The sequence below is a fragment of the Danio aesculapii genome, chromosome 20 (assembly GCF_903798145.1).
Source record: "Danio aesculapii chromosome 20, fDanAes4.1, whole genome shotgun sequence".
Taxonomy (NCBI): Eukaryota; Metazoa; Chordata; class Actinopteri; order Cypriniformes; family Danionidae; genus Danio; species Danio aesculapii.
In genome coordinates, this window is record NC_079454.1 from 23,787,934 (window position 1) to 23,813,777 (window position 25,844).

Below are 25,844 nucleotides of genomic sequence, written 5' to 3' on the forward strand. Positions count from 1 at the left end.
CTTTGTAATAAAGACATTGCCATTGGATCCTCACCTCCATTGTCCAGAACCATAATGTTACAGCCATGATAGCAGTACTTAATATTTTACTAGATATTTTTCAAGATAATAGTATTCAGCTTACATTGCAATTTAAAGACATAACTATGTTAGTTAGGCAAGTTAGGGTAATTAAGGAAAGTCATTGTATAACAATGGTTTGTTCTTTAGACAGTCGAAAAAAATATTGCTTAAGGAAGCTAATTGTAACGTATGGACACTGACAACAGACAAGTGGATCCACATGCAGTTAATTAAAGAGAAGTCGGGCAAGCAATGGTCAAAATCGGGAGCAAACTGGTGCACAAGGGTAATCCAAAAAAGCGTTGTCAAAACCAGGCAAAAGTTCAGGACAGGCGGCAAGGAATCAATAAGAACAATAAGCAATACAATGAGTCAAAAAACAGTTCAAGGCAAGCAGGAAAAAACCTTTTGTAATGCTTACAGATAAACAAGACTCAGCAAAGTGTCTGCGAAAGTGAGTGGTGTAGTCCAAGTAATCAATGATCATGAGTTTCACCTGAGTGTGTGGTAGAATAGCCCAGATTATTGTCGGCTGTGGCAGAAGTTGATAAGTGCAAGGAGTTCTGGGAGATGGAGTACAGCAGGAATACAGAAAGTAATCTCCAATGGCAATAACACCACTGGTGATCACAACACTAATAATACTGACCTTAAAAAGTTTTATTTCGGCTGGAATAAAACCAAATAACACTTCCTCCAGAAGAAAAAGTAGGAAATACCGTGAAGTTCCTTGCTCTGTTAAACATCATTTAGGAAATATTTGAAAAAGAAAAACAAATTCACAGCAGGGCGAATAATTTTGACCAACTTTCAAAACATCAGTTTAATGAAATACTTAAGCAGCTTTGAAGTTTGTGTTTTTTTGCTATGGTCATGTCTAGTTTACACCGTATAGCAAACTACTGAAACACTGTCACATTATGTTTAGCACAGGTGTTATTTTTCTCTTAAATTAAAATAGGCCATTGTAAAAAAAAAACCTATAGGAAAATTCCAAGGGAACTCATGGCCAACTATTCTTCCGGCTTCTGATGTAATTTCTGCAGCACTCTATAACCATGTGTTCACACTGTCACAGGCGAGAGCAACAAAGATGCTGGAAGTCATTCAAATTCAATCCAAGTTGGCGGCAAGCACTGGCAAGCAATAGTGTGGTATATATTGGGCAATGTGAGCATCATGCAGAGTTGAAATTAGGTCAACTTTATGATGCCATTTAGCAACAACCAATCAGAATGTATGTAGAAGACCACCGCTTGAGGCAATTCCAGAAAATGCAGTCCTGTAAACTTTGTACACAGCACCAAGTAATGCCTCAGGACACTGTTCAATACCCTGCCATGCCTTGGAGTATCAACCACTTCATTTTCTGATAAATTACATTATATCCTAAACAACTGTTAAAGGTTCCATTAAATTAGAATAAAGCATTTTAGATGTTAGTATTAGTCTCGTTAGTTTTTAGTAGATCTATAAGCTAGAATGCTCCAAAACAGTAATAAAATTTGCGTTTAGAAGATATAAAACTGGTATAAACAAGTAAGGTTTGTAGTCACTTCCACCTAAATGGATCAATGTTTCTCTCATCAAATCGTGACCAATCAAATGCTTTCTAGTACAGGGTGTCCCCAGGGTCTTAAAAAGTATTAAAAGTTGATAAATCAATGTAGAGAAATTTAAGGCCCTTAACAAGTATTAAAAAGCTTCAATGCTATTTTGCAAGGTATTAACATTTATATCATTTTTGATTATGCAATGTATGGTTGTATGCTAAAGTTTGCCAGAATGAAATCTGTGAATATCAGGATGCGGTGTAGTTTATGAAATCAATAAAATCCTGCAAGATTTGACATCATGCTGCTTTGTTTACCGCAGTAACCAAGGCAACACTATTATTTCTGCAGTTCTATAGGCGCCAACCTCCTAAATTAGCTAGATATAATAGATTTTTATTTTGAATAATCTTTTAGTTTTGGATTAGTTTCTTACATTAATATTCAGTAAATAAACTGCAAGTTAAAATCTCACCAGTGTTTCCGGTTGAAATCTAAAGGTCTTAATGTATAGAAAGAGTCATAATAAAGGTCTAAAACAGTATTGAATTTCACTCTGATTCCTGCATATACTCTGTAGTACCTGACATGCCCCGTCCCCTTCAAGATGCTTCACATTTGATGAGCTTCATCTCAACCACTCTCACATGGTTTAAAAAAGGGATGAGCTACACTATGTCCCACTCTCTCTTCATGTTTTGGTTGAGATTATGTTAAACATCGAATAAAAATGCACATTTCAAAGCACTTCACGGGACCTTTACCAAATTGTATGCACATATTGAATGCATATTGTGCACTTTTTGGTAGAATGAAGTCTGTTTCATATCAGAGCTATAATAATATTGCGTTTCTCTTTACATTTGCAATCTTATTTCAAACACTTTGGCTTATTCTAGATGTGTAAGTTGCATAGAAGTTGCATCACCAAAATAAAGTTAAAGCCTCTTAAAATGACCTTTAAAAAACTGCATCAGAATATAAGTGTGGCCTTTAGTAGAACAGTGGATATATTTTATTTCGTTGTGGTGCTCCACTAATGGTTGAAATTTAGAAAACCTAATATTGTTTGTAGTCATGCTTAATAATTCACACACATTTTCTGTTAAGCCTTTTTAGCTTTCACAAAGTGAATGTTTACACAATCCTCACCTATGAGGTCTAATTCAGTGAATCATTTTTAACATAGACTAGATTTAGTCAAACTACCAACCAAATAAAATCAGATTTGTCCCTTGAGGAGTTCTGCAAAGGATGTAGAGCTTACATACAGGTTTTGTGGCAGTTTATTTGATGGTGATTTCCTCTCAGCGGGTGAGAAGTGTTTTGTAACTACAAAAGAGTTTGTAGAAGAGTAAAGTGTGTGTGTGATTTGATATGTATTTCCGTGTGGTAGGTCTTTCTGAATGTTGTTTTTCGGCTTGTTGCTTCCTGTCTGCTTCAGATTGGTCTCGAAGGAGCCAAGATGGCCGTTCACAGCAGGAGTTTCTGACATAGATTAACTGCTGGCAGGAAACTGATTAAATTAGTCCAATTAGGGCGATAACAAGCAAGGCCCACTCATTTAAGAGGCAGCGACAGATCACTGAACTCCCAGGAACTCCATGGGCTCTCGATTCCAGTTTCCGTGCGTTTTCATGTGTGGTTTTGAGGGAAACTTAAGATACAGGGTTATCAAAAGAAAGGGTTAAGGCAAAACACACACACAAAATAACCATACTTCCACAATTGATAAACTGTTGTATAAATATGCAAAACGAAGCACTATTTAGTTAAAACAGCCAGTAATTTGCATGTCTAGCACATGATTTATATTTAGTCATTTAGCAGATACTTTGGTACAAATTGACTTACAATTGAGGAGGCATTCAGCGATTCAACAAGAAGAGGTAACACACAAGAAGTAACTTGTCCGTGCTCAGAGAATTTAGTGCTAGAGTTAGGCACAATCCAATTCTACCCCTTAACCCCTTTTAGAGGACCCCTCGTTTTGAGCGTTCACGTGAAAGGGTAGGGGTGTCCCAATTCTCGTAAGCTTGAAGGCGTAGGGCTAAAGGGGAAGGGCTAGGTACCCCTTGAAATGGAGATTTTTTAAGGAGCACACTCGAAACCAAGGGGTAAGAAAATTTCTCCGAATACACCATCTACAACAGCAGCATGGCTGGAAGGAGATGCACAAATTAGTATTTTCTGCTATTACTACACATTTTTACAACAAACAAGCACATGTTTTAATACATTCATAACAGCGTTCGTGTTTTACCATCATGGTTTAAAAAAACACGCTAAAATAAAAACAGCTAAATTTATTTAGCTAAATATCTATAATCCCTAATAATAACTACTGTAAAGCAGTTCCACAACATTCTGTCACTCGATGACACTGGAATGCCCTGTCAGAAAAGTGGCTGGAATGAGCTTTTTACAGAGTCTGCTGTAAAGTTAATGTTGTTTTTGGTGTGTTTACATAGATGAATATGGCTACAGTGTAAATACACAGTACAGTTACGAGCTTATTGTCACATTATATTGTTATGATAACATAATATATGCCTTCAGTGATTTCCTGAACCAAAAAATAACACAACTGGAATAACTATAGCAGTCTCTGTCGTCAATCTCATATGAATTAAGAGATCGCGATGACATATGACATGCACAGGTGTTGTAGTACTGTCCTACTTCTTAGGGGTTATTTTTGAAGCCCTTGCCCTTCACACTATGTTTCAAGGACCAAGGGGAAGGGGTAGGGGTGGGGGTGCAAAAATAGTATTGGGATTGGGCCTAGGAGTTCTAGAGTTTTTTTTTTTTTTTTTTTTTAAGAGAGAGAAAGTGCTTTTACAGGTGGTTTGTTGACCCCACTCACCTGTGTGAAGCACACTTCATAAATGCAGTTATAGGTGTTAGTGTCAGTTAATGTGTCAGTTAGATGAATGAGTGTGTTTTCTACAGGTAGTTTGTTCAGCCCACTGACCGGCATGAGGTCTTGGAATAAACAGAATTGGGGTAGGTGGTCTTGGAAAAGATGGGTTTTTAGTTAATATAATAGATAGCATAATGAAATGAAGTTCAAAATTACTTGCCGTATTAGAGTAAAAAGTTTTAATGGAGGGGATTTGGGAATCAACATTTATCACTCCATAATACTGTAAATACTGCAAAAGCTTCACAGCCTCTTATAGAATAGTGTTATATTAATATACTATATATGATCAGGCATTTTATGTATGAAACTATCCCTCTGTAAAAAAAATACATATCTGAATACAGATATGAATAAAACTTTAAAGTAAGTGTAAGCGCAGGAGAAAAAAAAAAAACTCATTTTGAGAAAGTGGTCTTTAAACGTGTTAAAATGTGTTCAAAAGTGTATTTTAAATGCTTTCTTTAGCCGGCAAATTAGTCGTAGTGTAATGTATGGGTGTTTACCAGTACTGGGTTGCGGCTGGAAGGACATCCGCTGCATAAAACATGCTGGAATAGTTGGTGCTTCATTCCACTGTGGTGACCCCTGATAAATGAGGAACTAAGCTGAAGGAAAATGAATGAATGAATGAACTATTTTGGCCTGCAATGTCTTGCCTTATAGATGAAGAAAGTGATAAAGAGAAAACTAGGAATAAATACAACAGGCCTCAGACATCCACACAGACTACAGCATGGATCGCAGAATCTCCATATATATTAGTTTTTCTTTAATAAGCGCACACTTTCGAGATATAATCGCACATTCACACTGCGCTGGAGCTGTAGGGCATTGGCAGTCGTCGCAACATCTGGTAATTGTGCTTCCTAGACGTCCGGAGAGTAATGAGACATTACGCACACACTCTCTGGGGTACGAATGGACTATTTTCAATTTTAAATTCAGTTTTTGAACCGGTCGCTCCTTAGGGAAGTTGTAGTCCTGTGTTTGCTCTCCTGTGGATGTTTCTACTGTAGACGGCTGATGTTAGGGTGACTTTCACCTTGTTACACTAGAGTTTAAGGACAAGTGTTTCATGGTATTTACACATGTTTTGTTTTTCTTGGGAAAAGCTTGCAACGGTGCCCTTCCTGAAATATAAACCATATACTTACATACATATAGTTTGTACATTTTTTTTCCAACGATTATAACAGAAAGTTGTAGTAGATCCTTTCAATTGCTGCTTTTCCACTATCGTGCTGAACCATTCTTTATGCTGAACCGTTCCATTCCGTGCCAAACTGGGCCAGACAGCACAGATATGGTTTAATTTTCCACTGTCGTGCTGGAACAAAGCGATTTGAAACGTTACACAAAAACGCATCAGTGGTTGCCATGGTAACGCAATGTAAACGGCTCCCTTTGTTCAAAAAATATATATAAATAATAGCCTAAACTAGTTTTTTCCTGTTCATGTGTAAAAGCGAAAGAAACCATGTGACTAAGCACTGTTATCATGCCGCTCTCTCATATAGGGCTGCTAAATATAGATGTCACAGCACCCCTATTTATTTAGAGGTCATATGCTGCGCGGCTCTGGGCAAATTTTATTTGGAGGGATTAGAGGGGAAATAAATAATAGATTTCAAATCTTTGTACATAACAGGTAAATAAACAATGATAATGCAAGAATAGTATACAGTGTTTCCTCTAGGATTTTTTCCAGCTGTGGCGGCAGGCCATTTTTACACAGATCTACCAACTACCTGTGGCGTTTTTTCAAATGACAAATGTCGTGAGCGCAGTATTAGAAGTCGAGATCGCATTCATGAAATAGCCTACGAGCATGCGGATCTCTTTGCTTGCGCGCCGATTTTTTTCTGCTCATGCACAAAACTTCTTGCACGCCCCCTCAAATATAAGCTGCTATAAGAGCACGCAGATCTTCTTGTGCGCTCTCAAATAAACGCTGCTGAGGTGCGATTTAGTGCGTTTATGTAACAAGTATGTCTCCAACATTTATTAGATATGCTAGGAATATTTATGAATGCCTCCGGTATTGATGTGTCCTGAAATAAAGTAAAACGGCTATACGTCATGTTTGCTGGCCTCACGCATCACGCACCTGTCACAGTCAGCCAGTTAGCACGTAACCATAAAGGGTTATACAAATGACGCACAGCACAACTACGGTTACAGAAAAGTTCGCGCTGTTATAATTCACAAACCAAAAAATGTTTAACAGAGCAAGGAAATTTTCACAGTGTGTCTGATAATATTTTTTCTTCTGGAGAAAGTCTTATTTGTTTTATTTCGGCTAGAATAAAAGCAGTTTTCAATTTTTTATAAACCATTTTAAGGTCAAAATTTTTAGCCCCTTTAAGTTTTATTTTATTTTTTTGATAGTCTACAGAACAAACCATCATTATACAATAACTTGCCTAATTACCCTAACCTGCCTAGTTAACCTAATTAACCTAGTTAAGCCTTTAAATGTCACTTTAAGCTGAATTCTAGTATCTTGAAAAATATCTAGTCAAATATTATTTACTGTCATCATGACAAAGATAAAATAAGTCAGTTATTAGAAATGAGTTATTAAAACTATTATGTTTAGAAATGTGTAGAAAAAAATCTTCTCTCCGTAAAACAGAAATTGGAGAAAAAATAAACATAGGGCTGATAATTCAGGGGGGCTAATAATTCTGACTTCAACTGTATATAACTACTTTATATTACTAACATATAGTATTACTGTACTAATACTGTATATTACTAATTTTTACAGTTTTTAAAACATTAAATTAAAATGATACATTATTTGCTTGACTACCGTCTTTTTTGTCCTCTTTTTAAAATGTACTTCATTTCGTTTAATATTTATTTTTGGTAACAAAAATGCTAGTTAACTATTACTATAGTGTAAATTCCCATGAATCAAATGAAAAAAAAGACAATAGAAATAGAATAGGAAATATATACAATTAAAGTCAATTTACAGTATGAGCTGTCTTTTAGAAAGCACAATATCAATTTCTTAATTTCAAGTGTAAGTTTATGAAACAGTAAATAGCTTTTTGCAATATTTATTTTTTTATATAAATATTTATGACTGTTCTTGCACGTTTGTCCAATCAAATCCACTCTAAAATTCAATGTCTCAGATGAACAATAAAAAATATTTTCAGCCGATCAGAATCTTAGTGAAGTATATTTATAAACTAATTTTGAGAGGATCATGTGCTTATGATTGCTTGCAGCCGGCCCTGCATTAATCAATTTATGATTCATCAATCAGACAACTCCTAAGCCACTATAACTTCCCTAAGTTCCATATGACAGCCACCTTCAGTTTGAAGAATCCCTTCCACCCCTATTCCTCTTCCTTTCCTAGATGGGTGGCATGGTGGCCCAGTGGTTAGCACTGTTGCCTCAAAGCAAGAACATCACTGGTTCTAGTTTTTACCAAGCCAGCCGACGTTTCTGTGCAGAGTTTACACATTCTACAAGTGCTCACGTGGGTTTCCCCCGGGTTCCCTGGTTTCCTCCCACCGTCCAAAAACATGCAACTTAAGTTAATTGACTAATCCAAATCGGCACCATAGACATGCTCCTAGTAAGATGTTATCTCTTTAGACCAATCACTATCTGTTCATTAGCTACTACAGGAGGGGAGTTCTCGAGATCTACCTGAGCTCAAACTCCCCTCTCACCTTGCAAACAGGAGGGAGCCCCGGGCTCGAGGATTTTATGAGCTCAGGGCTCTCTCCTGGGACAGCATGCCAAACAAGCTTAATAATCAATCATCAGCTAAGTGTGAACTCTTGAAACACCCATAAAGAGCTTTGAGTATTTCAAGTGCCACTCCTTATAATAAACAGAACTGCATCTACTGGTAAAGATGAGATTTTAGTAATATCTTTTGACGCCAATGGGTTTTAATGCAACTTGCTATATGTTTTACAGGCCAGCGAGGACCGTGTCCACTTCATCGTGTCCCGCCAGACTCACATTCCAGCTCCGGACATCCTACAGGAGGCGCCATGGAACATGGAGGGACCACCGCCCTACTCGCCTGTGGACATCGAGCACACTTTACTGGTAGGTTTCACACACTCTTTACTGCCAGTCCCTCTGCACCATTTTACTAAACATTCTCTTATTGAGGAGAAAGATCTGAAAGCCTATTACTTCTACATCAAAGAATCGAGCAATCAGCCAGTTCTCTCTCTCTCTCTCACACACACACACACACACACACACACACACACACACACACACTCCTCCGAGGCAGCCGTTTCCAAACCTATTAACAGAAGAAAGCCCATAAGGAGGAAAACACAGCCTCGGCAGGGTAGATTTCAGTGCGTCTTATAAACGGGATTTTTCTGCTGCTCAATATCTGCTCTGACATCCTCCCTTGTTCTAATAAAACTCAAACTCATCATTGGTAATTTCTCTGGCTTCTTTGCTGTGACGAAATAAAACATCTCAGAACAGCCTGTTGTGAGGGTTTAGTGGTCTTTGGTGGTTTAAAGGTCAAAGTGTGTTTACATCTACTGATATTCACTGACTTTTCATGGGTGAAATACAGTCATTTCAGAAAAAAGATTTACATCCAAGTGGGTATTTTGCATGAGGGTAAACGTTCTCCACGTGGATTTCATAGCAGGATGGACATGTAGTATTGTCATTTTGACCAATAGAGAGCTGCTTGGTTTCAAAGTTAAGCTCTGCGTGAGCTGTGCATCATGCAATTACCTGGAACTTTAGCATGTAAATTTTAAACTCAATTGACCACATTATGTAGGCAAATGAACCTAAAAGGATGGAAAATCTAGTTTAAACACATTCGGTAACTATTTACTTGAAGGGGTGTTCATAAGACTCATCAAACCTTTATTCAATTCAATTCATCTTTATTTCTATAGCGCTTTTACAATGTAGATTGTATCATAGCAGCTTAACTTAGAAGTAAATTGAAACTGTGTCAGTCCAGTTTTCAGAATTGAAATTGAGTTTAGCTCAGTTCAGTGTGGGTTAATTTTCACTGTTAAAAGTCTAAATACTGAAGAGCAAATCCATTGATAGGCAGCTCTAAGCTTGTAATCATGAGAAGACACATGTTGAGGATATGAAAGAGATTGTATGCATGCTTATTAATTGCTACTTTTAATTGCAACTATTGTAATTGCTACTATAAGTGTTTTTCTTATGTAATTTAAAAGTGAAAAAATGACATTTTTTAGATGTTTTTGTAATGACAACTTAACATAAACAAATATAGCATAACCTGTCTTTGTCTGTCATAACAATTACATTAGCAAGACAATATAACTCGTCATAAATCAGTCATAAACATAATTATCATTAGATCTTGATTATCATGCCATGATTATAAAGGTTCCATGAAAGTCTTATGAACACCCCCTTCAAGTAAGTGTTACCGTTGTTTTTTTAACCCAAACACTTAAAGCACTAATAAATATATATTTTAAATGATTTATTTGATAATGAAAACATTTGTTGCATTAGTTCACATAAATTGTTTTCCTGAAAGAAAAAAAAAGGATTTCCTGCTGTTAATGACACTTCAGGTAAGGGTGCGAATTACAAGGGGGTTTGGGGGGTCAGACTCCCCTAATTAACGCTTGATCCCAACTGAAGAACATCAAAACAAGATGTAAGGGGGGGGTCTGCCCTTTAATAGTTAAGAAATAGTTTGCTCTGATCTTAAATAATATTAATAATTAAAATAATAGATAACTTAAATATACATTTGACCCCCCAATGCATATTTGCGCCAAAAAATATTAATTCAGCCATTTGAAACCGACAAATCTAGAACACCAACAGAAAATAGGCATTTGTACTGTAGGTGTATGTAAAACTATATGCATAGTTTGTATTTTATTATTCACTTGCTTGCACTCGGAAGTTACACAGTAAAATAAAAAATATGTGCAGTCTTTCATGGTCATCCATTTATAGGTTTATTTATTATCACAAATGTCCTTGAGAACCTCTTAATATCCCTCAAAACACTGAAAACATAACAAGTTTGATAAATAAATTAGATGTAATTGAATTAAATATATAAATTTGGTTCACGGAGGCATATTACCAAACATAATCTGAAAACTTGACCCCACAATCGTCAGTGCATAATTCGCACTCTGCTTCAGGTCATCCAAAATGTAATTTTTTTTTTCAGTGAAATAATTTAGAATATTAAACAATACATTTTATTTATATTTGACATTTAGTTTATACTGTAATTGTGCTTCATGAGAGTGTATCGTCACCAGCCACAGCTGATAATTTAGTTTCAGCACTGTGTTTTTTTCGACTCTCAAAGTGCCAGTATAGCCTTTGTACTGCATTTTATAAACTGTCAAGGGTTCAAAGTTTCAGAAAAAAAAAAAAAAAAAAAAAAAACTTGAATCTGCTACTGAATAAAAAAAAAAAAACTACATCTTCTCACCCACCTACATCTTGACCTGAGGGTAAATCACCAGTGCACTTTCCTTTTTTAATAAAAATCTCCTTTAAAAAACTATAGAAACCAGAACAAAACTATCATTTTCAGTCTTTTATTTTTTTTCCTTGCTTACAGACGCTTTATATCCTTTCAGTAACTCCTATTATTTCCCTTCTACACACTTGGAAAGGTGGAAACATTCTGGCAGCGTACTGTCAGAGGCTTTTCACTCCTGTGAATTAGACACAGCCTAACACACACACATACACACACGCCAGCGATAAGCCCGACACACTAACTCCACATCTGATTTGATGTAGCCCGAGGCTCAGACTAAATATAAACAGCCCTTTTATTGAACTTTAATAACGCTTTTTATTAAGTTAGAACTGAGCGACTGTGTTTGTTGTTTTTGGAGGCGATCCAAAGCACAATTTGGCCGCGGTCAGCAATATCACAGCGTCCTGCAAGCTCACCATTTATTACAAACACAAGTTTTGGCCAGTCATGTGTTCAGATGCTATTCTCATTCGCCAGCGAGAATCCAAACAGCAGACAACCGAACGTCATAAACCGAATAACTTTCTCAAAACTTTAACCAATTACAAGGCTAGCTCACGCTAAAAAGACAATTCTGTACTCACATTTACGCAAAAGATATCAAAAATGTTGAAAACCGCTAACTTTGGACTTCCACTGTCGTTTGTTTTCCTACTATAGTAAATGCTTTCCAACATTTCTCAAAGTATCTTCTTTTGTGTTCAACAATAAAATAAACTTAATAAGGTTTAGAACCACTTGAAGGTCAGTGAATAAAATTTTTCTGAGTGAACCATTAACTTTCAAATCTCTCATTTCTCTTAATTCCAGGATTCGTGCCAAAAGCCAGCATGTTACGAGAAGACGGTGACTCTGTTAAAGGAGCCGCACGATTCTCTCGGTATGACGGTTGCTGGTGGGATGAGCAGCAGGGGTTGGGATTTACCCGTCTATGTCACCAACGTCGACCCCAATGGAGTGGTGGGACAGGAGGGCTCCATCCGCAAAGGTACGGCCTCATAAACCTATTCAGACACATCTGACAAAGCCAAACGCACCTGTTTTCCAAGGTGCCCCTCTGATCTTTCCTGCTTTTGAATCCACAAACACACACAAACAAAGCACACCTGCTACTGCATATGTATGACTCTCATCGCTTTTGCAAATTTATGCATATAAAACTAGAAAGTGACACACTCCTACTCGTACACCTGCCATACTGCTATATTCGCCATCGTAATAACAGTTATGAGCGGATTTAGCGGATGGAAGTTATTTCAAGTTTATTTCTGTTGTGTGTGACATGTATGGTGGTGCGTGAAGGTGTGATCATGCACAAGCTGGTGTATGTAGATGCATGTGTGTGTGTGTGTGTGTGTGGCACTCTGAAGACATTTACAGTGTTTTCTATTTCAAATAAGTGCCTTAAATACCATTCTACACATTAAAAAGTCGGAAAAACATTTGAGCTATGACTAAAACCAAAATATCTACAAATCTTTATACCATTACAGATAGATTAAGTCTCCTAAAAGTCAACTCTGGGGCAAAAGTTTCATTTAATGTAAAAGTTCCTTTCTAAATGTGTCAGAAACACGCAGAAAACTAAAATATGAAACATCTTGTGTGTCTGTATGACAGTGTTCCGAAGTCCTGCTGTATTACCTTATTTAAATGGTGGTCTGGTGGTGAAACACTGCCTATTCAGTCTGATTTTATAGAGATAACTAGCAGGAGTGTGATAAAACTAGCAGATCTTGACCTCCTCTAGACCTTCCATAATTCTATCACTGGGTGAGCTTTAGTGTTTTGATGAAACGAGAGACTGTAGAGTGTGTGTCTGTGTGTCTCCTGTCTTCACTGTATTTCAGTATGAGCCTCTTTCTCTCATTTCTCAGTACCTCCATTTCCATCTTCAGTCCAAATTATATTTGTCATACTGTATCTACATTAGCAGTTTAATTAAATATAGGAGTGAATCCACAAACGTATTGTTTATAATGTGTATGAAGCACGACTCACCAGAAATTGTAACAAATTGTGTACTATTGTAACCATAGTATTGCTTTGACATCTGTCATTTTTGACTAATTACATACAGTTGAAGAATTATTAGCCCCCTTGTTTATTTTTTCCACATAATTTCTGTTTAACTGAGACATAATTTTTTTTCAATACATCAATAAACATAATAGTTTTAATTACTAATTTCTAATAACTGATTTATTTTATCTTTGCCATGATGACAGTAAATAATATTTGACTAGATATTTTCAAGACACTTCTATACAGCTTACAGTGACATTTAAAGGCTTAACTAGGTTAATTAGGTTAACTAGGCAGGTTAGGGTAATTAGGCAAGTTATTGTATAATGATGGTTTGTTCTGTAGACAGTCGAAAGAAAAAAAATATATAGCTTAAAGGGGCTAATAATTTTGACCTTTAAAATGGTTTTTAAAAAATTTAAAACTGCTTTTATTCTGGCTGAAATAAAACAAATAAGACTTTCTCCAGAAGAAAAAATATTATCAGACATACTTGAAAATTTCCTTGCTCTGTTTAACATCATTTTGGAAATATATAAAAAAAAATAATAATAAATAAATATTTAAAAGGGGCAAATAATTCTTCAACTAAAACTTCAACTGTAAATCAAAGACACAACAGCATTTTGAACTAAAACAGCCGTGAACAGTGTTGTATTTTGAATTTCACAGAGCATGCTTTTCAAATGTTGCCATGTCCAATTAAAGTCAAATGGAGTTGATAAAGTGGGTAGCTTAATAGAAGATTTCATTTGTTGTGTTTGAAAATCAAAGTTATTCCACCAAGTACTAATTTCTTAACCAAAACTTCTTAAGTTAAATAGTGTGTTGTCTAAAAATATGCTATAAACCTGTCATGGCACTTTTTTGTTATTTTACTGTTTGTGGGAAGAAATAGTCTTAAATTACATTTTAGTATTAAATTTGGAAGAAATACCATTAGTAGATTTACAGAATAGAAAACATACATCACATTTTACTCTAACAATTGATAAACTGAGAATTGTCCAGTGCAAAATAAAACACAATAAATGAGCGTTAGCCTTTAAAATGTCCACAGTATTTACTTAATACAAAAATACTGAATAAAAATAGAAATAGTGTTGGAAGACTATACACACAGTTGAAGTCAAAATTATTAGCCTCTTAACTTTGAATATTTATTTCTCTTTTTAAATATTTCCCAAATGATGTTAAACAGAGCAAGGAAATTTTCAGTTTGTCTGATAATATTGTTTTTCTTCTGGAGAAAGTCTTATTTGTTTTATTTCGGTTAGAATAAAAGTAGTTTTACATTTTTTTAAAAACCATTTTAATGTCAAAATTATAAGCTCCTTTAAGCTATATATTTTTTCTAAAAGTCTATAGCCAGGGTGCTCAACCTTGCTCCTGGAGATCTACCTTCCTGCAGATTTCAGTTGCAACCCATATCAAGCACACCTGCCTGTAATGATCAAGTGCTCTTCAGGTCCTAATTAATTGGTTCAGGTGTGTTTGATCAGGGTTGGAGCTGAACTTTGCAGGAAGGTCGATCTCCAGGAACAGGGTTGAGCAGCCCTGGTCTACAGTATAAACCATCATTATATAATAACTTGCCTAATTACCCTAACCTACCTAATTAACCTAGTTAAACCTTTAAATGTCACTTTAAGCTGCATAGAACTGTCTTGTAAAATATCTAGTAAAATATTATTTACTGTCATCATGGCAAAGATAAAATAAATCAGTTATTAGAAATGAGTTATTCAAAATATTATGTTTAGAAATGTGTTGAAAAAGTCTCATCTCTGTTAAACAGAAATTTGGGAAAAAAAATAAACAGGGGGGCTAATAATTCAGGGGGGTTAATAATTCTGACTTCAACTGTACTTCATATATAATATGGAATACAAATAGAAATATTGCTTGAAGACTATACATAAATTTTACAAAATAGAGAATAGATAAGTGGCATTTAGAAATGTTTTTCGATTTTTTTTTAGAAACGACTGAAAAGAGCCTTTTTAAAAAATAGAATAATTAGCAATAGAAGGTTAAATGTAGGCAAAACATTTCTTTAGCCGTTTCTTGAAAATGACTGAGCTAAAAATACTCCGCTAACAACACAGTAGCAATCAAAATCAACTCAAGAACAATTATAGGCAAGTGCTAGGACAAGTTCCAGTTGATCTGATGCACCACACGTTTTACAGAATAGAAAGGAAAAATAAAAGAGCACAAAATAAAAGAGTGTACACATAGAATAAACTAGAATAATTAAGTGTTAGTGGAAAAATGATCTTCAGCTGTTTTATGAAAATAACTAAACTGTGATTGTACAGGATTGAGCACTAAAAAAACTGAATTTAACTGCAATATGTCCATGGCCATTATAAAATTAAAAATAACCAATTTTGCCTTCTTAATAAACCTCTGCGATCATATTTTGCATGATTTTTGTATGCACATTATTCTATTAAACTTGCATAAAATTAATAACGGTAGTTTCAATTAACAAAAATCTGTCTCCAATCAACAAAACTCCTCCAATCTCGTGATCCCTATTGTAAAAAGAATTATTCCATCTTCTAGGTGACATCCTCCTGAACGTGAATGGAGTCGACCTGACAGGTGTGACCCGGAGCGAGGCTGTGGCCAACCTGAAGAACACCTCATCCCCGGTGATCCTGCAGGTGCTGGAAATGAGACCCCCTAACGAGAGCTCGCTGGACTGCATGCCACCCCTGCACTCGCCCTGCGCCCTCTCGCCCTCCTCACCTGGAGACGTCAAACTACCACCACCCAATGATGACTACGCCCCACTCTGGGTGTCCTGGCTACAGCTGCCAAGGTACAATGCGCAGGGTACACAAAGAGAAACCCACAGACAGTTTTATTCGTATCAAATTTATCTCTGATATATAATGTGCAAAGCAGTTAAGGTTTCTACAGTGCAAATGAATAGGAGGAATTTAGCAAAGACTTGAAGAAATTTAGCAAAGATTAATGTAAAAGTGACAACATGCCAAATTAAATTAAATTAAATTAAATTAAATTAAATTAAATTAAATTAAATTAAATTAAATTAAATTAAATTAAATTAAATTAAATTAAATTAAATTAAATTAAATTAAATTAAATTAAATTAAATTAAATTAAATTAAATACAGGCCATGTTTTAATTCATTTAAAAAAACTATGAATAAATACACACAAAAATAACTAAGCAAGCAACCTAAGACTGATTTTTTTAAGACTTTTTAAATTAAATAATTAAATTCTAATGTATATTTTAATGTTTATCTATTATTAAGTACTGAGAAACAATAATAAACTGGAAAAAAAACATTTATGATAGATCAAGTGACCAGTGGTGTAGTCCTAAAAAAAAAAGTGGTGTACTATTACACCGACCCAAATTTTAAATTAAAGTAGACAAAGAAACGACGAAAGTCAATGTTTCTTTGATTCATTAGCTTTATATTTTATATATATATATATATATATATATATATATATATATATATATATATATATATATATATATATATATATATATATATATATATAAGTTAGCCTTGGCAATTGGCTGTATGTATACAGTATGTAACTTATATAATCATTTTAATCCTGAAAAAAAGAGTCAATCAAGATAGTTACAACAATTTAGTTAACTTTTATTTAAGTTACCTCAATAGGGCCTGTGCATAATGGAAAGACAGCTTCTTACTTTACATTTAATAGGTTCCTTTAAACATCAATCAGCCATTATTTTTGATTGTCACATTTGTGCATGCTTGTTTTAAACCAAACTATTAGGACTCTGTCTTCTGTTGTCGCTATTATATACTAGTAGTTACCCTTTTAAATCACATATTGTTACGTGATTTATGAGTTGTCTTTGCCTCATCGTTTTTAGTGTTATATATAGTGTCGTTCCCTGTAGCGGTAGGCACGATTAAGACAAATGTGAAATACTGTTGTACAGGGGCGATTTTAGGATTTTCATTTTAGGGCGGATCAGGAACAGATCATTTTGGGGTAAACAAAGAAAAATGCATATACATTTACACACATATACTTTTTTAAGGAAGAATTTAAAATAATACACTGAAATTAGGGAAGATTAATCAGAAAAATAAGTGAGTATACCGAGGGTACATGCAATTATTGATCCTCAGAAGTGGTAATACCCAAACAGCTCGTGGAAAAAAGTAAGCATACTGAGTATACGTGCGTATAGCAAGGACTACACCACTGCAAGTGACACTGAAGAGAGAAGCCAGGGACTACAGACATTGTTTTGATTAAACATTTATTATTATTATTATTAGTAGTAGTAGTAGTAGTTGTAGTAGTAGTAGTAGTAGTAGTAGTATTAGGGCTGTGCGATTTGAGTGAAAATATCTAATTGCAATTTTTTTTTACACGTTGCGATTTCGATTTGATTTGCAATTTAATTTTGTAGTCAAGCTTCAGATCAATAATCTGTATCGTAACTTCTTACTGCTAAGATGCAGTGAGTTAAAAAAAGAAGCTGAAAATATCTGAACTTATATTAGAAAACAACTCTGAAATTGTACTTTGCTGTTGCTTGCTACTAGATTGAGTGTCACGGGCAATACTTTGTTGACTTTTTCTCATGCTGTGGCAAAAATTCTGCGAGAGCTCTTACAAATCATGTGGTTTTGTTTGGTGTCTGTAACTTTGAAATCAAAATATTCCCATATTACGGACGTGATTTTTTTTTTAAAATATGAATTCGTCTATTAATGTTTCTGATGTGGCAGATGCCGACTTGTTCACGCTTTCCTGTTTGTTTTATTGTGGGTGTTCAGCATAATTGCACAATTCTAATTGGGCAGAACGAAAGTGTGCTCACTCAATTGGCTAGTAAGACTGTCACACACAGACAGCCATCACACATTTGCTCTGGCTGGAGGAAATTAAATAATATATTTCATATCGCAGTCTCTTGTGATTAGCTAATTGAAATGTTTCAAATCGCGATTGCGATTCGCTTTCGATTAATAGTACATCCCTAATTATTATTATCATTTATTTCCCCAAAAAACCTATTATATAGTTTTGTTTTCTTTTTTCTCATTTCCCTCCCTCTCATACTAAGCTTTTTTTCCTCTGCTGTTGTTTAATAAATCTGAGGGAATTTGAAAGGAGTGCGAAAGTTCTTAACAGCTTCCTAAATTACTTCATAATGCATAATAATCCAGAAAGTGGTATGCAGAGAAGAAAAAGTGAGAGAAGGGTTGAGGAAAGCCCTTCGCACCCTCAGTCTGTAACGGGTTTACATGGTGAGAGTGTGACGGCTTTAAATAGACCTTTCACAGCAACTCTTTCAATTTCTTTCTTCTAGTTCTGTGTGTTTCTTTTGTCTATTATATTTTGACTATTCATTTCTACATCATTTTATTTCACAGAAATCCTATCTGAGCTCTCAGTCTCATATGGTCAAAATCTGGCCTATAATATTTGAATATCCATAACAATTGCCAAAAATGCTATCTCTGTAAAGTAAGCCTTAAATTGATTACAAATTATTCATCTAAATAGGTTATTCCCCACGTATCTCCTTTACTGTCCTGTCTTTAAAGGTCTAAACAGACAGATCACCTTCATTTAGTTCTATCTAACATGAAAAACCAAAATCTGTCACAATTTCAAAAATGATGCAATGAAATGCAATTCCTTTAAGGGGTTTTCTATTATATGCTTTGACCTCTTTGCTGCATAATTTGTTGTCCTCTGTATGTTTGCCGAATGACAATAAAATTAACCTTGAGTTTTCTGTCCATTCCAGGCATCTCTACTGCTGTAAAGACATTGTCCTCCGCAGGAGCACGTCTGGCAGTCTCGGTTTCAGCATTGTTGGTGGACAAGAAGAACTGAATTGTAACCAGTCCTTCTTTATTCGCTCAATTGTAGAGGGAACACCAGCCTACAACGACGGCAGGATACGGTACGGCAACACAGTCTCTACTTTAAACAGATACTATGCTTTATGTACAACCACAATTCCAAAAAAGTACCATTCCAACACAAATCCTGAATACACACATGATTTGTTAAAGCAACACTTGGAAATAGGCACATTTTACAAGTCTCTTAGAGTTAAACTGTAGAGTTTTACTATTTTTTAAATCCAACCAGTCGATCTCCTAATCTGGTGGAAAGCACTTTAGCTTAGATTAGCATAGATCATTGAATTGGATTGACTATTAGTTTGTCACTCAAAAAGTTCAATTAATTTTCCTATTTGAAGCTTTTGACACTTCTGTAGTTACATCCTGTACTAAGACTGAGGATTAATGAACAGTTGCTATTCTATATAGTTCTATACTGGTGTAATAATCAAGGGACTTTGCTGCCTTGCAATGATATTATGCCCTGATCACAAGGGCGTCATTGTCAATGCTTCCCATTCACTTTGAATAAGTAACGTCAAGCGCTGCCGAACTGAATTGTGGATCCATCGGCGCCGCTTCAGCTGTGTTCTTCTCTGCAGAAGTTGGTATTTCCAACTTTTCAAGCACAAATGGAAGCATCAGCCAATCAGATCGCTTTATGCAAATACCCCAGCTCAGACAGTAGCCGATTTTAGACTAATTTCATTGGCTGACGTTGCTATGACGATCACAGACATGCCCTCCAACAAGCGCTGACGCTGAAGCCCCATGTGAATCGGGCATAGCACAGTTACCTAGCTAGGGACTATTTTCAGATACTAGGTAACAAAGCCACGTCATATATATATAATATCATAATTATACAGCACATAATCCAATTATACTTAAAAATAATTATTATTGCCATGTCCAGAAATACCAGTGCATATTTTACAAACCTTAACTGTTGTTCTGCTAGTACTGATGTGTATTTAAACGTCTAAAATCTAAGATAATTCAGCTATTTGTAAATCTCTGATTATAGTTAATACAACTTGGATATTATATTCATAGTAAATCCATCTGTAGAAAATGCACTTATAACTGTTATTGCACTCCTGGTTAGACCTAATCTTTGTTGCCTTTTACTTGTACATGTGTAATGACAATAAAGTTCAATCTAATCTAATCTAATAAACATTATTTGTTTGAAAACACTGATGAATCACTGATAAATTGTGATTTATGATGAGCGACGCACAAGTCTTTCTATGGCTCAGCGTGAGCCATTGCAGGAAAGCAGACTTGAATTTAGCAGCTGATTACGTGAGCCGCTGAACGTTCTAATCACACCGGTGTGATCGTTTGCTCCAGGGACCAGCCAAGACTTGTCATACATGTAAAAGTGTTAATAAAAGAGTTAGTAACATTTTTTGGGGGGGTGAATTGAAGTTGTTTATATTTATATATTAAGAAGATGTTTATATTTACCCTCATTCTTGCTCCAGCATACTAAAAGATTATTTGTTTTTTCTTCCTAGCTGTGGTGACATCCTGCTGGAGGTGAATGGGAAGAGCACCTGGGGAATGACACACACAGCTCTGGTCCGCCTGCTCAAGGAGCTGAGGGGTCGGATCACTCTCACCATCGTTTCCTGGCCTGGCAGCCTGCTATAGGACTACTCTGCATGGGGGAGGGGATTATCACACTAACCCCACACTAGGGGGCAGAGCTTACACTACAGATGTTAGAAATGACAACAAAAATGGTGAATTTCAGAGTCTGGACATTCCTAAAAGATGCGGCTTGTAACAAAGACTGCACTTCAGGAGCAGGAAATGACACATGGACCTCATACAAGCACTAAGACTTTAATTGTGAAGGCGGAGCTAAGAACTTTGAATCCACCCACTAAGAAGCACGTTTATCAGACTTCAAACCAAGGAGGCGCTTTCACAGCCATCAAGGCATACAAGGATGATATTTGTGCATGAGAGGAACATGTCGGTTATAGGCAGGAACTGTACTAAAGGACTGAAATCACTAATTCAGGAGTGAGTCTGTCAATATACGAGTCGGAAATACAGTAGATGTATAGACATTATGGGCACTGTGCTATATGTAGTCAGATTGTGAGACTCTAATGTTGTTCGTAGAGGACGTTTGAGATGTTGCACATGAGACAGGTTTCCTTCGAACATGAGGGATTACCGGGATGTATCGGGATCGGGTGGGGGACACACGTTGCCAATTCCATTAGTTTTACATGTTAGAAAAATGCATCGAAGTGGACGCACATTCTTTACTATAAACGTCGATGTCTGAAAAAAACAAACAAAACAAAACAGATTCAAGCACTTGTACTATGACTACTATTACTTTTGGTTTATTTCTTTCTCCGTTTCTATGGCTTTCGGATATCGGCTTCGTTTTGTTTGTTCTGACAGTGGTTCGTTTTCTCCATCCACCGGCATGGAGACACATTTGCCAAGTAGTTCTATCTATGTTGGTATGTTTCAGATGCTGTCGCATACGAAAATAAACTATAGTGAGTAATAAAAAAAATTTAATAAAATAAATAAAAATCGCAACTGAAAAAAAAAGCAATGTTAATAATCTATTTTAAAAATGGATGATAACTTATAATGCTTATAATGATGTGAGATTTTGGCGGCCTTGCTGACTTTTTTGTTTACTTTGGATGAAAAAAGGACTGGAGAGAGTGGTGTGTAAAAGGCTCACTGTGTGAGTGCGTGTATGAGTGTGCGTGTAGGTATCATCTGTCGGTAAGGTGTGTGTGTGTGTGCTCTGGCATCTCATGCTTTGGCTTGTGCAGTATATTGTATCTGTTGGTACCTTTGGTTCAATGATCAATAAAGTCATTCTACAAGGAGACTTGTATGACTGAGTGTTCTTAGGGTACAGCACATTAAAACTATGTATTAAAACAGAAATGTTGACAACTGGTATCAAAATGACCAAAAGTATCACATCCATTACACATCCTAGGCCCGTTTTTGACGCTGTGTTCCAACCCTGTTTCAACACTCTGCTTGTAGTTTTCAAATAAGCCTGAAGGGCTTAATTAGCTTGATCTGGAGTGTTTAATTATGGTTGAAGTTAAATTGTGCCGAGCTGTGGACTTTGAGGACTAGAGTTAGACATGTGTTGTAAACCAACACTATGCACCTGCATATAAAGTCCTGTAGTCTGCCATTTTTTTTAGTAGTCAAGTACTTGCAGATGCCAAGAGTCTGAACATGTATAATGCAATAATACAATGGCACTGTTTTTCACGGTTTTGATAGGCATTTTAAACTCCCAAAAACATGGTTGCTTTATAAAATTGGAAAGGAATCTGTAATTCGAATTATGTTCAGAGCTCCATAGTTTAAAATAGGCTGACAGTCAAATAGGCTATAAAATACACAGTTGATCACTTGGGTCTATTAACATATTTAAAAAAAAAACTACTGTAAGAAAGAATATCGCTTTGATTTTATTATACTTTTATTTTGTCAGAGTGCTTTAATTTTAGACAGTTATGTAAGATTTTTTAGTTACCAAAAAAATTTGTTTGCCCACTAGAGAAATTTTATGTCGGCGCGGGATCTGAGCGGTATTGGTTTACCAGTGAGCAAGCGCACGACCATGAAGCAGAATGCTCTGCGGAGCAACGCTCAGCTCTGCTCACATGCTCTGGCTGCTATAGTATATCAGTTTAGTATGTTCACTATGTTACTGCCCCCTGCTGGCCATGTATGTCTTGCGTTAGACCATGTTGTGCTGTGTTGCACTTTACTGCAGTAATGCGCGAGATCACTTTAATTCGCTCACGCATTCTCAGTAGCCACATCTGTAAATAGTCAAAATTCATAAAGCTGTTTCACTTTTTAGTTGAAAACAAGGTTATATAAAGGTCATCCTTCTTAGACATACTAGACTTTGAGCACACATTTATAATGCATACAGCATTAGTCCCACAATTGTCAACTGTAGTTGGTCAGGGAGGAAAACTGGCTCGTTTTTATTCCTTCTGGGCAGGTTTTGAGTCAGCTTTGGACTGAATTTTTTTAGGGACCTGGCAACCCTGACTGTATGTGTATAAACTCTACTATTCGAAAGTTTAGTCAAAAATATTTTTTTTAAATATATTTGAAGGTGTCTAACTCATCAAGACTGCTTTATTTAATCTAAAATTAAATAATATTACTATTATTATTATTATTATTATTATTTTTAATTATTAAGCTGATAGAAAAGCTGGCAATTGCTTCAACTGTGCTGCTTGTTATTCAAATTTTATTGCATAAATCTTACCAATCTTTCACTATTCTACTATTCGTAAGTTTAGAGTCAGGAACGTTTTTGAAATATATTTGAATGTCTCTAACTCATCAATGCTGCTTTTTAAAAAAAAAAAATATATATATATATATATATATATAATATAATTATATAAATCTTACCAATCCTAAACTTTGAAACGGATGTCAATAGCAAATGTGGATGAGCGGACCGACCTTATCTGAATGTCACTACAGTTTCCTCCATTCTCAACACTAAATCATGCTGCACACACAGTAACATTTCTTATTCATGTTTATAATTCTTTTTTCTTCAACAAAATGAACATTTGGCACAAAAAAATACCATTCAGTATTATCATCAAAACAATTTAAGTGTAAATAACTTTAAATAATGAATAAATACATTTCTAAATTAAAAATTGTGTACCCTTCAGACTGCTTTTTGTTCCGGAATAATACTTTCAACAAAATTAATGGCTAAATCGCTAAAACTGTAACATAAATTGTCTCATCTTATTAAGTATTTTGGCATATGATTAATCAAAATCTACTCACAGTTGGTCACTGACTAATGATCTTTCACTACAGACCACCTATTGGTCAACAAAGGGTCTCACCAGCTGGCCAGGGACTCATTCAGTGGCCTCCGACTGGTTCTCCTGGTCAGCGCTGCACTCCTCGCTGGGCTCGAGGTTTCCTCTGCTGTGTCTGGAGCGTTTGTGTCGGTGTCTCCTGTGGCTTTCTGCGTCATCACTATCATGACGCCTCCTACTGCTGCTACTAATGAGAGAAACCGAGAGAAGAAGGTCACATCACTATATATACATATCATCTTTAATGCTTATGTAAGAAGGTTTGGTCCATGCTCTGATGAACATCACCTTTGGGAGCCTTTTATGTGTGTGTGTCATTCTGCTGTGTCTGATGTGGGGTTAAATGGTGCGCTGACGTATCGTACACATTTATTTGTTACATTTGTAATTTGGTGCGTAAAGATACATGTGCAACCCTCCCCGGTTGTGTATGCATCTGAGGTGAGTGTACTGACCTTATTCTTTCATGTACGAGCAGGCAGAATCATTGGAACCTTACTGGCTCCAGACTTCCAGTCTTAAGGTTTTTGCACACTGAAGCCGAAATTTTCGCACGTAAAAAAATGTATTCGACCTGACTAGTGTGTTAGTGGAAACGTTCATCCATCATTTAAAAAAATAATAATAATCAAAACCAGTTTAATTTTTTTCTGCTTTTCGCATCCGAAAAATTGCTTTGAAAGGTGTTTTGACAGTTCAGAGCCACCGTACAAGTGAAAAGCTAAATACAGAATGCCATCATTTGACCTACAGATAACTTTATGACAAACATAGTGCATAAAATAAAGACAGAATGTGGTGAACAGTTGAGAACCCCTATATGCTGGATTCAGAGACTGGGTGACTGGTGCACATCTGCCCAGTAAATACATCTGACGTACTGCCCATAGAACAGGGGTGCCCAAACTTTTTCTTATGAAGGGCCAAAAACCAAACCTGATTGAGGGCTGTCGGCTGAATATATACCAAACTGTATTACACCAAGTTTCCATGAGTAATTTCCTAATTTATTTTCTAATTTTATAATTAATGCAGTATATTTGGAAAAAAGTATTCACCTTATTCTCTGCGTACGAGTGGGCGCAGCCATTTGAATCATTTTGGCTCGAGACTTCCGGTCTCATTCACTTCCATTCATTTTTAAACGTTAAAAACAGCTCGTTTTGCTGCTTGGTGTTGAAAACTGCTATTTTCTTATTATATTATTCTATTTTGTCTGTATAGTCATGCAAACACTTGTTTGTAGAGTAAGTAGTTTGACCATTTTCTGCCGTTTATTATTCCTAGTCATTTCTCCCATAGGCAGCTGAATCGGAAGTTCTAAAACAATCGCAAAAACGAGCGCACTTCCGCATTGAAGAATGAGGTCAATAATCAATCTATTACATAACCAATGCAATTAATGACACAATGAAGTTCAATGCTCAATAAACTAAGCTGCCACCTGCCTTTGCCTTGAGTTGCTCGTCGATGTCTTGTGCATTGCCCTCTATCCATTGCGTGACAGTATTTACATTAAAAAAAATCTGATTCGTTTACAAAACAAACAAATGGTTACATTAAATTCAAAATGACTATCTTTGTCAAAAATATTCACTCCAACCACCTCCCTATCATTCTCCCCCTCTTCTCAAATGGGATGGTGGGCCAAATCAAAGGTTAGAAAGGGCCAACTTTGGCCTGTGGTCCCTAGTTTGGGCATCTCTGCCATAGACATTATAACATAAAGCATGGTCCGCTTGGTCAGTTGCTTTGACACGTCAATGCAGCCGCCATCTATAATAATGTCTATACTGTAAGTACTGCCAGGTTCTGTTCAGGATTTGTTTACGTTCATGAATGTGTGAAGTATTACAAGCAATGTATCAAAATTATACTGATATCCTAAAATAAACTTTGCATTTCGGCATAATCCGGCGCAAATCTTTGATAATGGAGTTCTCCTTCCTCTCTATGCAGTATTGGACT

General features: G+C 35.8%; 2 protein-coding genes across 7 annotated transcripts in view; one reads left to right on the forward strand and one right to left on the reverse strand.

The window, feature by feature from the left end:
- Positions 1-21,866, forward strand: part of lnx1 (ligand of numb-protein X 1) — a 76,969-nt gene extending 55,103 nt beyond the window's left edge. For all 6 annotated transcript variants that reach the window (XM_056480960.1, XM_056480961.1, XM_056480962.1 and 3 more), the window contains 5 exons: positions 8,491-8,625; positions 11,876-12,053; positions 15,662-15,920; positions 18,888-19,046; positions 20,514-21,866. In XM_056480960.1, coding sequence (XP_056336935.1) covers positions 8,491-8,625; positions 11,876-12,053; positions 15,662-15,920; positions 18,888-19,046; positions 20,514-20,649 — 867 coding nt within the window. In that variant the 3' untranslated portion in view covers positions 20,650-21,866. The remainder of the gene's footprint in view (positions 1-8,490; positions 8,626-11,875; positions 12,054-15,661; positions 15,921-18,887; positions 19,047-20,513) is intronic.
- Positions 21,867-23,617: 1,751 nt separating this feature from the next.
- The window catches only part of fip1l1a (FIP1 like 1a (S. cerevisiae)), a 66,142-nt gene continuing 63,915 nt past the window's right edge, over positions 23,618-25,844 (reverse strand). The window contains exon 15 of the mRNA XM_056481671.1: positions 23,618-24,063. Coding sequence (XP_056337646.1) covers positions 23,916-24,063 — 148 coding nt within the window. The 3' untranslated portion in view covers positions 23,618-23,915. The remainder of the gene's footprint in view (positions 24,064-25,844) is intronic.